Source organism: Tursiops truncatus, chromosome 12, assembly GCF_011762595.2.
Source record: "Tursiops truncatus isolate mTurTru1 chromosome 12, mTurTru1.mat.Y, whole genome shotgun sequence".
NCBI classification, from domain to species: Eukaryota; Metazoa; Chordata; class Mammalia; order Artiodactyla; family Delphinidae; genus Tursiops; species Tursiops truncatus.
Genome location: NC_047045.1, coordinates 40,359,169 through 40,373,398, shown reverse-complemented (window position 1 = coordinate 40,373,398; position 14,230 = coordinate 40,359,169). Strand labels below are relative to the sequence as shown.

Here is a 14,230-nt window from a genome sequence, read left to right as displayed (position 1 = left end):
AGTGTGATAGGCCTTTTAATCTACAGATTCTCCCTCCTATCTTTTCCTTACAAGTTGTCGAAGAAACCAGGTTGTAGAGTTTCTCTCGTCTGGGTTTTGCTGATGGCATATTCATGATGCAGTTCAAAAATCTTCCTCTGTCCTTTGTATTTCCTGCAAGCCAGCAATTGGATCCAGAGGCTTGGTGAGAATTTGCTTCAACTGCTGTGGCAAGACCACAGGTGGTAGAGTGCTGTGTCATCAGGAGGGCCACAGTGTCTAGCTGTTTATCTTTTTTGATGCCCACAGTCACTGATATGCAATGCCTAGATCCAGTCACTGATATGCAATGCTTAGATCCATTAGTTCACTGGGGATTGCCAGATGACAATTATCTTATTTTTTTTCATTTATCAGTTGTCACACTTAAAAAATATATTTACTTTATTTATTTTTTTGGCTGCATTGGGTCTTTGTTGCTGTGCGTGGGCTTTCTCTAGTTGCGGCCAGCAGGGGCTACTCTTCATTGCAGTGTGCAGGCTTCTCATTGCGGTGGCTTCTCTTGTTGCGGAGCATGGGCTCCAGGTGCATGGGCTTCAGTAGTTGTGGCACGTGGGCTCAGTAGTTGTGGCTCGTGGGCTCTAGAACGCAGGCTCAATAGTTGTGGCGCACGGGCTTAGTTGCTCTGCGGCATGTGGTATCTTCCCGGACCAGGACTCGAAGCCGTGTCCCCTGCATTGGCAGGTGGATTCTTAACCACTGTACCACCAGGGAAGCCCTGTCACACTTTTTTAAAAAGATTTTTTTCCTCATCTCTTGTTTGGTTACCCAACGGTACAATTCATATGATTCAGAGTCATATGCTTGATTCTTTGTTTTCCAGATAATGAAATAGTTCCTTATCATCCTTCTAAGGTGACCAGATTTTTAGAAAATCATCATAAACTCATGGATTTAAAAATATTTGATGAGTTCCATCCTACTGTAATTAATATCCTTATTGAAGTGCAAATTTTCCCATCTTTGTCCAGTGGGAGCCAGCGTCACAAGAGAGTATCATACTGTATATCACTGCTCAGGAAAAGATCAAAATTCAAAATCTGAAGTATGGTTTCCATTGAACGCATATTGCTTTTGCACCATCGTAAAACCCAAAAATTTTAAGTCGAACCATTGTAAGCTGGGGACCATCTGTGCTCCATTTTTTTTTTTTCTGACATAAAGTTTTTTTTCTCTGACATAAAGCCTGAGAATAATCTAATTTTCTTTCCCTTAAAAGTCACTTTCTCTTTTTAGATGTCTAAAGGATCTTTTTCCTTTAAAGTCCAGTTAACATACTATACTGTATCATTTTTGGTCACTATTCTCAGGTATGTGTTGTGCTATTCAAACACGTAGTTTTATATTTCAGAAAAAAAAATTGGCATTACTGTTTTTAGTATTTTTTTTGTTCCCTTGCTTTGTTTTTCTTCATCAAGACTCCTCCTATCCATGCTAAATCTTCCTTGCCTATTGCCAATATTTGACACTTTCTCTTAAATCTTTTTTTCTTCATTTCTTTTTGAATTTTAACGTTTTGTATTTTAAGCTCATTTTGAAATAGTATGCTTCAGATTTGACCTCTTTTATCAAGTTGTCTTTCTGGCATGCTTTCAACGGAGGGATGTTATTCTGCTCTGTGTTCTTTCATTCTCCTAATAACTTTATATGGGTTTGGACCTCGATACTTTTCTGTTGCTCATTAGGCAAAATTAAATTTTCCTGAACCTTTAGAATGGAGTGTAGTTCAGGAAAATCTGACTAACTTGTTTAAAAACATGGCAGCTTGCTTTCTGTGACTTCCTTTACCTCTTCTCTTTCCCCTCTTCTATCTGGACTTTCTCTTTCCCTCCTGCCTCCTGCCACTGTCCTGTCCAGTTTTGACTCCACTGTCAGCACTTTCTCCTCAGACGGGTGCCCTGGCCTGGAAGGGAGCTTTGGCCATCGGGTTCAGGAGTTAATCTGGCCCAGACTGCCTCAGCTCTTTTCAGAACCCACCAAGAGTCCCTGCACTCAGCTGGCACTGAATTGGGTAAAACCCCTCCCAGTTTCAGCTGCTGTGCTCAGATTAGCCCGCAGTCATTTCCAGTGCACTCCTGTTAGCTACTCTGGGGCTCTTCTGGTCTCAGGTCTGTCAGATGCCCTGCTGTCCCCTCCTGACTCCTTCCTCTCGTACAGCACGAACATCATGCAGGTCTTCTGGCTGTTGGCGGTTTACCTCCACCACCTGCTTATATTTTGTGATTTGTGGATAACTTATGCGGTTTGAGGTAAATACTGCCCATGTGTATTTGGTTGTGCTCCCTAGTTGCTCTGTTTTATGTGATGATTCAGAGATTTAAAAAACTATGTTGCTGCCGTCTTCTTCCCAGAACCAACTAGGCATGTCTGTTTTTAAAGTATATTTTTCACCCATCCCCAAAGCTGGACGGTCCCTAAATGTGACATATTGTTGCCTGCATGGCTATACTGTCCTTGCTGCGGAGGGAGGCATTGCCACACCACTTCTCCTTACCCAGGGCTTTGTTCAGAGAAACTCTTTTCCAGCTCAACTCCCATTTCTACTCCATCAGGACTTGGTCTCCTCAGAGACAGGTGAATACCACAGGGTCCAGATGTGGCTGCTATCCTAGTGATGCAGAGACTTGGGGGAAGTGCGGAGAATGTGGTAGAGCCCTTAATCTCACGGTTCACTTACATCTGGCTAATCAAGCATTATTACAACTATGGCAGCAGAAAGAAATACAGGTAAAGTTAGGAAAATTAAAAAATGACTGCCTATCAGCTTTACTTTTATTGCAGCTAATGGGAGATGGCTAGGATATCAGTTAGATTTGGGTCATGATTTTAATGAACAAGGGAGTCCTTCCCATGGCTACTCAAGGGCCTCACTCCATCATGCGAGCAGGGTGCTTTCACCATTCTAGCCTAGTGGCATTTGATGACTGCTAATACAAATGGCAATTGTATGTTTCTATTCTCTCCCTTTCTGGAGAGTTTTAATCCTCCTTTGCCACCAGTGTATATTGAGAGCAGACAGGCAGTCTTTTAATTTATAGGTCACTAGATCACAAAAAGCCTCATCTGGACTTAAAGAGAGCTGCGCAAAACCCAGAGATCCTGGACTTTGAGTAGGATGCGGTGATGTATGGGGGAGGGAGTGGGTTCTACTTACAGCAAGAGGAATATGCATAGATAACTGGGTAGATAACTGGGTAGCTAGCAGGGCAGACTCCGACAGATAACATAAATTAGATTCCTCAGTATCCATCTGAACTCCCCTTCCTGCATGCAGAGGCTGAAAAACAAAAAATAACATCCCAGACTCCCTTGCAATTTGGGTTCAAAATGTGATTTAGGTTCTACCCACCACTTGTACTCACAGGAGTCTGATTTGGAACTGACTCATATGCGAAGAAGCAACATGTAGAGTGTCCTTTTTGCAGACTCTGGCAAAGGCAATGTGCTCTCGAGTTGGCCACCCCAGTGGCAGCTTCCTGATTATAGCTGAGGTGGCTGGTTTTGCAGCCAGCAGCTGCTGTGATACCTTCCGGATCTAGGCAGATGCAGCAGCCACTCTGATGATTTGCCATGTGCTTTGCGGAGTCATTCCTGGCAGCTTGGTCTACAATCTGTCTCTTTAGCCCTCTGGTGATTCTGAAAGCCACTGAAAATCCCATAATAAATCACTTCCTGTTTAATCTACCTAGAGTGGATTATGTTTTCTGCAACTGAACTCAGACCACGTAGCCAATGTGCAAAAGCACAGGAAGCTCCAGCTCTTTCTTGCTTTAGCCGGGAGCAAGCACAGAGGCACCTAGGTAACCCTGTTCCTGGATGGTTCTAGCAACAAGGGGATACTTCCAGCAGTTGGGCACATTTGTGTTCACTGCCCTAGGAGACAGAAGGGACAGTCTACTACAAGCACATACATGAGTGGCAATGGTGGTACTTTTGATGTTTGGGCCATAGCTGTTAGTATTCTTATTGGTCCATGTACGGCAGAATGATACTACATTCTCTCTGACAACTGTAAAATTAAAATGTCGTTTGTGTTTTTAAAAGGACTTTTGGTTTTAGACAAAGTAAGATGATTTTTGGACTTGAAACAGGTAAAATGCCTCCAATTTAGGATGCAATTTATAAATTGAAGGATTTCCCTCCCATTTTGTAGGATATATTGCCTTAGTATAAAAAGAAATGCAGTTTTTCCTCTGTTTCAGCTGTGTCTAGTATTACAAACACCAGGAGAGCACCCAATGATATTTGGCTGCACTATTTCGTAGGCCATAACGCGAACATTTCAGCTGCTGTTGGCTTTTTTTTACATCTTTATTGGAGTATTACTGCTTTACAATGGTGTGTTAGTTTCTGCTTTATAACAAAGTGAATCAGTTATACATATACATATGTTCCCATATCTGTTCCCTCTTGCGTCTCCCTCCCTCCCACCCTCCCTATCCCACCCCTCTAGGTGGTCACAAAGCACCGAGCTTGGCTTTGAGCCACAGGCAACAGGAACTGGTTACCCTGCACAGCACTGGGTCTGTTCTGCCAGTAAAGGACAGGTTGCACATCAAGCCTGTAACAGCTGTTCTCAAAGGGCAAAGAATACAACTGCCCCTCCCAGAGTCATCCTTTCTCCCCGCCTGTACACAGGCCCAGACTCTCCCTCAGGGCAACTGGTCATCTATCAGACATTTCCACGGTGACCTTTGGGAGCAATCTGTCCCTGCTGTCCTCAAATTTCCTGGAACAGCAGCAGCAGTGGCCTGTCACTCCTGGAGATGCAGGCTGCAGTAATGGCCCTGTGTCTCATCTCCCACGTGGAAGTGATGACACCTACTTATATTCTTCATGCCCATTTGAATATTTTCACCTTTTCCTGATGATTTACAGAGTGCTATCACCGAGTCTGCCATGTCACTTCATTACATCTCCTGTTACCTCCATCTTTTTTCTAAGACTTTTTATTGTAGAACCTCTTCAGATTTATAGAACTATTATACAGAGAGTTCCAACATACCCCATACATACCCCAGTTTCCCCTATGTGACGTCTTCCATTAGGATGGTACATTTCTTGCAATTAATGAACTGATATTGACACATTATTATTAAGTAAAATCCATACTTAGTTTTTACCTAACGTCCTTTTTCTTTTCCAAGAACTTATCAAGGATACATTATATTTAGTTGTCATCTCCACTTAGGGTCCTCTTGGAGGTGACAGTAGACTGACCTTGTCACTGATGACCTTGATAGTTTTGAAGAGTACTTAACCTGCATCTTTTCAGAGTTATCCTTCACTTTAATTACAGTAAGGATCAGACAAAACTGACTTGGAAGAAGCTATCAGTAGGATCATGAGCCTTCAAACCAAAACCTGCCTGTCCTGAGTTTTCAGAAAGCTCATATGGCTTCATCTCTGTCAATGTTCATCTGTGACGGGGTGTTGGGCTCGCTGCCCAGTGGATACTCAGACACAGCTGCCGAGGGAACTCCTGTGGAGGATTTGATGGAGCGGGGGTTCCACAACCTGGCTGATCACTACATTCAAAGGAGAATTTTATGAAACACAGATGCCCAGGTCTTAGCCCAGGTGTACTGAATCAATCTCCGGCTATAGGGTCTGGAAGTCTGTATTTTGTATTACTTAAATAAACAAGTCTTGCTAATTATGTTTTTAATATAGAAAATTATAAAACATGGCCCATAATCCATTAGTATTGATAACATAAAGGTATAAATGTAGAAAATGTAAAGAGAAACCAAAAGTCTAAAATGAAACCTGAATGCCTCCCTATAATCTATTTAACCATTTTCTAAGGACGCCTTTTTTTTTACATCTTTATTGGAGTATAATTGCTTTACAATGGTGTGTTAGTTTCTGCTTTATAACAAAGTGAATCAGTTATACATATACATATGTTCCCATGTCTCTTCCCTCTTGCGTCTCCCTCCCTCCCACCCTCCCTATCCCACCCCTCCAGGCGGTCACAAAGCACCCAGCTGATCTCCCTGTGCTATGCGGCTGCTTCCCACTAGCTGTCTACCTTACGTTTGGTAGTGTATATATGTCCATGCCTCTCTCTCTGTCACGGCTTATCTAAGGACGCTTTGATTGCTCCCTGTTTTTTAGTGTTGTCTTCTGTTTGCTTGAGATTTGTATTTCAGCAAGCTTCCCAAGATATTCTGGTGTAACCAGAAATATTCTGGTGTAACCAGTAACCACTACTACAGACAAAATTCACAACTGAGCTGAGGGGGGGCAGAATGTCCCTTTCCATGCTGGCATCCTTCTGAAATCACAAAGCCCTGCTCTTCCCTTTCCTCCCCTGAACAAGTCACCCCTAAAGTCATTAGATGGGGGCAGAGCAAGGAGAGGCAGCCTGTGACAGCCTGTGGGGTGTTGGAGCCCAAGTCGGGTGAGAAGGGTAGATCCAGTGTGGGGAGTTTAGGCCTGAGTGAGGAGGGCGTCCACGTGTAGGGGCAGCCTGAGGTGGTATGTCAGAGACTGAGCAGGGAGAAGTGGGTGTGAACATCCATGTGGAGTGGTGGCCTGGGGCCCAAGGGGATAAGGAGGGCATTCATGAGGGTGGTGTCTCTGAAAAGGTGTCAGCGCCTGAATAGAGGGCATCCATGTGGGGGAAGGGGTGGATGCAGTGGTGACGGAAGACTGGTTACATACGAGGGAATGAATCAGATAAATATAATGAGGGTAACAGAGCCATGTTTCTCACTGTTGGAGAGGGAGGTCACTAATATGGAAAGGGAGACGGATGGAATAACCCCAGAGTACCCTCCAATTAGAGGCATCAGTATGAATTTAAAGATATATATCTATATTTTATTTGTATTATACTTACAAATATATAATTTATATTATATATATATGTAGTATATATTTGTATATACATATATGTATATATTTGCATATGTTTACATATTTACATCTATGAGTATATGTAAGTATATATATATGTCCTTTGAGTGGGCTTGGGAGCAATGACACCCCAATGGCAATAGTGCCCACACCTGGGCTTTAATACCATTTTCCACTAAAAAGAACCTGAGGTCCTTGGAGAAATGACTGATTTCAGGGCTGGGGCAGGCAAAGAACATGATGAGCTTAGAACATCTTGTGCCAGAAATCAAGCATATATTTAAAGAATGATGAGGATGTGTCCAGAGGACACAAGAGCCAGGATGAAGGGACGCAGGTGAAATTTGGAACAATTTGAGTATCAAAATAAATAATGACAGTAACAGACTATATCCCATTGAATAAAACAGAAAACCAAGATCTCATACTGAGAAAAATAGATAAATGAAATAATTGAAAGTTTGATGAAGAAAGGGATGTTTACATCATTTCAAAGTATCTCCCATAAAATATTCATTAATTAAAAGAGAGGGGGGGGGAAAAAGAGCAAAAAGTGGAAAGGCCGAGAAGATTCCATTTTAATCAAGGGACTGAAATAAAGATGATTAGTAATGGCATGAATTGAAATTGTGTGCCACCTGATAGGATGCAATAAAAAGAACTCACCATCACTTCTGTGATATTCCTGCCTGTATTCATTATGTACTTTAAGCCAATGAACATTTATGATGTCAGAGTTTCTGGGGGTCGGGAATCTGAGAGTGGCTTAATTGGGTGATTCTGGTTTTAGGTCTGTTATAAGGTTGAAGTCCAGCTGCTGGCTGGGGCAACAGTCATCTTGAGGTTTAACTGGGGCTGGAGAATCCACTTCCATGCTCACTCACATGGTTGGCAGGCCTCAGTTTCTCACTGGCTGTTGGCTACATGCTTCTGTTCCTTGCCATCTGGGCCTATCCATAGGACGTTTGCTTGCCCCAGACCAAGTGATCCAAGAGATCGCTTCTATAACCTAACCACTTCTGGTCTAATGCTCTTGGTCACAAAGATCAACTCTGCTACAGTGAGGGAGGAGACTGCATGAGGGTTTGAATAACAGGAGGTGTGGCCAATTTGAAGGCTGGCTACCAAACTGCCAAAGATAACCACGACAAACTCAGACTGGGCGCTGTTCCACAAAGTCATTAGACTGTATTCTTCAAAGTGTCAAAAGTTACGAAAAATCAAGGAAGACTGGGGAACTGTTCTAGAATGAAGGAGACTAAAGAGACATGACAACTAACTGCAATGTGAGATGCTGGACTAGTTCCTTTTGAGATTAAGGACATTATTGGGACAACTTAGCAAAAGCTTGAATGGGGTTGAAGGATTAGTTGGCAGCAATGTATTGCTGTTAATTTCCTGATTTTACTAGATTGTACTGGGATTTTATAGGAGAATCTTCTTATTTATACAAAATACCTACTCAAATGTTAGGGAGAGAGAATATCAGGTCTGCAACTTACTCTCAAATGGTTCCGGTTGGGGAGGGAAACATTCTTTGTTCTTGTAATTGCAACTTTGAGATAAGTTTGAGACTGTTTCCAAATTAAGAATGTATAGAAACTATAAAGACCTATGGGAGAAACTGTCTAAATTAAGGTCGAAAATCCTAATTCTATTAGGTAGAATTATAAGCCACTGCTGTTTTCATAGGTCAAAGATGTATGAGTATTGGTAACTTCATATGGTTCAACTTAATACAAGAACATTCTGACAAACTAATCAACATCAAAGATAACGAAATTTTGGATTCCAATAAAGAGGCAAAACAATTCACAGGGCCCTTTCAAGGATCTCTCTCCTGCAATTAACTACTCTGTCCAGAACCCCCAGTATCTGACTCTCTGCAGACCCCACCCGTCAGCACAGAGAACTGCTGTAGTAGCTCCATCCTAGAAATGATCCCTCTACCCTCCTCCCCATGTCCTATTTCTCTGCAACCCTCCACAGCATTTTTGAAATGGGTTCCGCTCCCCATGTTTTCTTACCCCCTTCCCATTTTTTCCTAAATTCACTGCAGTGGGCTTGCAAAGCTACCACCCATAAACATTTGCTCCTCAAGGCCATCAGTACCTCCCTGTTAATTTCTCTGTATTCAAGACTGCTGCCCACTCCTTCCTTCTCGAAACATTTTCTTCTCTTGGCTTCTGTGAAACCACACTTCTCAAGAGTTTCCTCCTGTTCCCCTCTTTGCTTTTATCCTTGGCCCCTACAGTTCACCCTCCAGAAAGCACCCATAGTCATCTTTTAGAGAGTGCCTTAGAGCATGCCACTCCTCACTGAAAACGACTCCCCGCCAACCCCCCATGCTTCTCGCTGGATAAATAACAGCGAAGCTCCTATGAGATTTGGCCCCTACCTATGCCTCACTCCATCCCAAAGCACATTCCTCTGTGCCTCTCTCACTTGGCTTTGTTTGCTTTTTTTTAGTGAAATGTTTTTGCTGTATTTTAATCTATATGCTTTCAAAAAATTGAAGTATAGTTGATTTACAATGTTAGTTTCTGGTGTACAGCAAATGTGTGTTTTACGCTTACACACATTTTTTTTCAGATTCTTTTCCATTATAGGTTATTACAAGATATTGAATATAGTTCCCTGTGCTATACAGTAGGACCTTATTGTTTATTTTATATATAATAGTATCTGTTAATCCCAAACCCCTAATTTTTCTCTCCCCCCCACTACTTTCCCCTTTGGTAACCATAAGTTTGTGTTTTCTATATCTATGAGTCTTTCTGTTTTGTAAATAAGTTCATTTGTATCATTTTTTTTAGATTCCACATATAAGTGATATATGATATTTGCCTTTCCCTATCTTACTTCACTTAGTTTAATAATCTCTAGGTCCATCCACGTTGCTGCAAATGGCATTATTTTGTTTTTTTCTGGCTGAGTAATGTTCCATTGTATATATGTACATCTTCTTTATCCATTCCTCTGTGGATGGACAGTTAGGTTGCTTCCATGTCTTGGCTATTGTAAATACTGCTGCAGTGAACTTGAGGCGCATGTATCTTTTCGAATTATATATGGTTTTCTCCAGATATGTGCCCAGGAGTGGGACTGCTGGATCATACGGCAACTCTTAGTTTTTTTAAGGAACCTCCATACCGTTCTCCATAGTGACTGTACCAACTTACATTCCCACCAACAGTGTAGCATGGTTCCCTTTTCTCCACATCCTCTCCAGCATTTATTGTTTGTAGACGTTTTTTTTTTTTTTTTTTTTTCGTATGTGGGCCTCTCACTGTTGTGGTCTCTCCCGTTGCGGAGCACAGGCTCCGGACACACAGGCCCAGCGGCCATGGCTCACGGGCCCAGCCGCTCTGCGGCACGTGGGATCTTCCTGGACCGGGGCATGAACCCATGTCCCCTGCATCGGCAGGCGGACTCTCAACCACTGTGTCACCAGGGAAGCCCTGTTTGTAGACTTTTTGATGGTGGCCATTCTGACTGGTGTGAGGTGATACCTCAATGTATTTTTGATTTTCACTTCTCTAATAATTAGCGGTTGAGCATCTTTTCATGTGTCTGTTGGCCATCTCTGTGTCTTCTGTTTGCTTCTTAAATATGCCAAGCTTATTTCTGCCCTGGTCTTCTGCGCATGTTCTCTCTGCTTTGAACACTCTTCCCCAGTCATCTCAGGACAGACGCCTCCTCTGCATTCAGGTTTCAGTTCAAACCTCAACTCCTCAAGGAGACTTTCCTCAAAACCTAATTTAAAGCAGCTCCTGACTCTTACCTACCCCAACCACTCTCTCCCATCATCCTGGTTTGTGCTCTTCAAGGCATTTATCCTAATATGAAATTGTCTTGTTTATTAGTTCAGTGCTTGTCTGCCTATCTTAGGACATAAGTGCCTTGAGAGACCTTGTCAGTCTTGTTCTTTACTGTATCTCCAGTGTCTAGAACAGTGTCTGACACATAGTAGGTGCTTAATAAGTGGTGAATAAATCATGTACTTTCTGCTGATGATCCCACCCAGCAGATGTCTCATGGCTGTGATAATGATAATTACAGAATCCTAGAGATGACCTTCCTTGCAAATCATCTTATCGAACCTCAGATTACAAGAAGAAACTCTACAACACTGCTGGTAGAAGGTTATCCAGCCTCTACTGGAGGACTCTCAGTGATAGAAGAACTCATGACTTTTCATAATGGAATGTTTACATGTCATTGTTTTTTGGAATTCTTATTTTTTTATACAGCAGGTTCTTATTAGTTATCTGTTTTATACATATTAGTGTATATGTGTCAATCCCAATCTCCCCATTCATCCCACCACCCCCATCCTGCTTTCCCCCCTTGGTGTCCATACGTTTGCTCTCTACATCTGTGTCTCTATTTCTGCCTTGCAAACCGGTTCATCTGTACCATTTTTCTAGATTCCACATACATATGTTAATATACGATATCTGTTTTTCTCTTTCTGACTTTCTTCATTCTGTATGACAGTCTCTAGGTCCATCCATACATGTCACTGTTGATAGCTCTAATTGTTGAAGAGGTTTTCTCTTCAGTGACCCTAAATCTTCCTCCCTGTATGTCCCACTTACTGATCCCAAAACAACTTGAAAAAGCCCTGCTTCACTGGACAGTAATACAAGTATTACTTGAGGGAATGATCACATGATTCTAAGTTCTGAGATAAATACTCCCAGCTATCTCAACACTTCATGTGACACGAAAAATTAACCAAGTCTGCACATGAGAAAGGTCTGCAAAATTTTAGCAGCTTGTTTTAAGTAAATAAAACCTTTCTAAGCATCTTATCTGAAAAGTAAAATGTAAGCATGCCCTTGGGTATTCAGAGAACATGATCTCATTTCTCATGGCTGTCTTTCTGTTCTTAACAGACTGCTTCTCTGAATCACGCTCTTTCTGATACTGAGGGAACTGCAACAATCACAGAGAGCCAAGCCCACAAGCATCTTCCCTGAGACACAGACTTATCTTTTGCAGAACATATTTGTGAGTGTATGTTCTCACTTCTGAATCAATTTTATATTTTAATGAGATGAGAGAGAACTTTCATGATGTAACTGTTCACTAATGAGCTTTGTGGCAAGGGCTCTTTGCAGAAGGCATTAAACGATTTATTTTACGAGTGAAAAAACAGTTTGGCTCTTACACCCCTTGGGGCTTTCAGTGTGTGTAGTGCAGGAGGAAGACCATCTGTTGTGATTAAACAGGCAACATTCTAGTGCATATTTGTATCCTTCCCTGTGACTTGTGCAATACAGTAAGCATTCTGTAATTTTATTGGAGTATAGTTGATTTGCAATGTTGTGTTAGTTTCAGGTGTACAGCAAAGTGATTCAGTTATACATATATTCATTTTTTTTTCAGATTCTTCTCTCATATAGGTTATCACAGAATACTGAATAGAGTTCCCTGTGTTCTACAGTAAGTCTTTGCTGGTTATCTATCTTATAAATAGCAGTGTGTGTGTATGTTCATCCTAAGCTCCTGATCTTTCCCTCCCCCCAACATTTCCCCTTTGGTAACCATAAATTTGTTTTCTATAAGTCTGTTTTGTAAAAAAAAAAAAAAAAAAATGATTTGTATCATTTTTTTAAAAATTAGATTCCACATGAGTGATATCATATGATATTTGTCTTTCTCTATCTGACTTCACTTAGTATGATGATCTCTAGGTCCAACATGTTGCTGCAAATGGCATTATTTCATTCTCTTTTATGGTTGAGTAATAAAACAAACTTATGGTATATATATACATCTTCTTTATCCATTCATCTGTCAGTGGACATTTAGGTTGTTTCCATGTCTTGGTTGTTGTAAATAGTGCTGCTATGAACATAGGGGTGCATGTATCTTTTCGAATTATGGTTTTCTCAGGGTATATGCCCAGGAGTGAGATTGCTGGATCATATGGTAGTTCTATTTATAGTCTTTTAAGGAACCTCCATACTGTTCTCCACAGTGGTTGTACCAATTTACATTCCCACCAATGGTGTAGGAGGGTTCCCTTTTCTCCACACCCCTTTCAGCATTATTTGTTGATTTTTTAAATAATGTCCATTCTGACTGGTGTGAGGTGATACCTCATTGTAGTTTTGATTCGCATTTCTATGATAGTTATTGATGTTGAGCATCTTTTCATGTGCTTTTTGCCCATCTGTATGTCTTCTTTGGAGAAACGTCTATTTAGATCTTCTGCCCGTTTTTTGATCAGGTTGTTTGTTTTTTTGATATGGAGCCACAGGTTGTTTTTTTTTGATATTGAGCTGTTTGTATATTTTGGAGATTAATCCCTTGTCGGTCACTTTGTTTGCAAATATTTTCTCCCATTCTGTGGGTTGTCTTTTCATTTTGTTTATGGTTTCCTTTGCTGTGCAGAAGCTTTTAAGTTTAATTAGGTCCCATTTGTTTACTTTATTGTTTACTCAACGAGATGGATCAAAGAAGATATTACTGCAATTTATGTTAATGAGCGTTCTGCCTATGTTTTCCTCTAGGAGTTTTATAGCATCCAGTCTTACATTTAGGTCTTTGATCCATTTTGAGTTTATTTTTGTGTATGGTGTTTGAAATTAGAACATTCCCTTTCTTGGAATATGCAGCTATCCAGTTTTCCCAGCACCACTTATTAAAGAGACTGTCTTTTCTCCATTGTATATTCTTTCCTCCTTTGTCATAGATTAATTGGCCATAGATGTGTAGGTTTATTTCTGGGCTTTCTATCCTGTTCTATCGACCTATGTCTTTGTTTTGATAACTGTAGCTTTGCAAGTATAGTCTGAAGTCAGGGGCCTGATTCCTCCAGCTCCGTTTTTCTTTCTCAGGATGGCTTTGGCTATTTGGGGTCTTTTGTGTTTCCACACAAATTTAAAAACTTTTTGTTCTAGTTCTGTGAAAAAAGCCATTGAATGAAGGAGTGAGCAAGTGAATAAAGGAACCAGTGAATCAGAGGGTCTCAGAACTATTTGCTTCCTTAATTCCTTAAACAAACAAACAAAAAACTATAGAAAAGAAACATTTCTTCAAGTGGTCAGGAATAGCACTCCTCTGGTAAGGACTGAACAAAGCTATAATGTAGTAATGCCCTGGTTGCCTTAGTGCTGCATACTGACATAAATGGTCAAATATTGTACACCTTTTTAGTCTCAGGACCCCTTTATACTCTTAAAAGCATTATTTAGGATCCCAAAAAGCTTTGGTTTATTGGGTTATATCTACTGATCGGCAGGCAGACTCTCAACCACTGCGCCACCAGGGAAGCCCAGGAAGAATTATTTTAATAGTCTTCCCAGATAATTGA

General features: G+C 41.1%; 1 protein-coding gene across 4 annotated transcripts in view; it reads right to left on the bottom strand.

Moving 5' to 3' along the window:
* The window catches only part of FIG4 (FIG4 phosphoinositide 5-phosphatase), a 130,595-nt gene that overhangs the window by 9,557 nt on the left and 106,808 nt on the right, over positions 1 to 14,230 (bottom strand). The window contains exon 23 of one of the 4 annotated variants that reach the window (XM_019929568.3): positions 3,194 to 3,316. The exons of 2 other annotated variants lie outside the window; for them this stretch is intronic. In XM_019929568.3, coding sequence (XP_019785127.1) covers positions 3,238 to 3,316 — 79 coding nt within the window. In that variant the 3' untranslated portion in view covers positions 3,194 to 3,237. Of the gene's footprint in view, positions 1 to 3,193; positions 3,317 to 3,359; positions 3,686 to 14,230 lie in introns of those variants that run through there. One more of the 4 variants, XM_019929569.3, reaches the window with a different exon arrangement.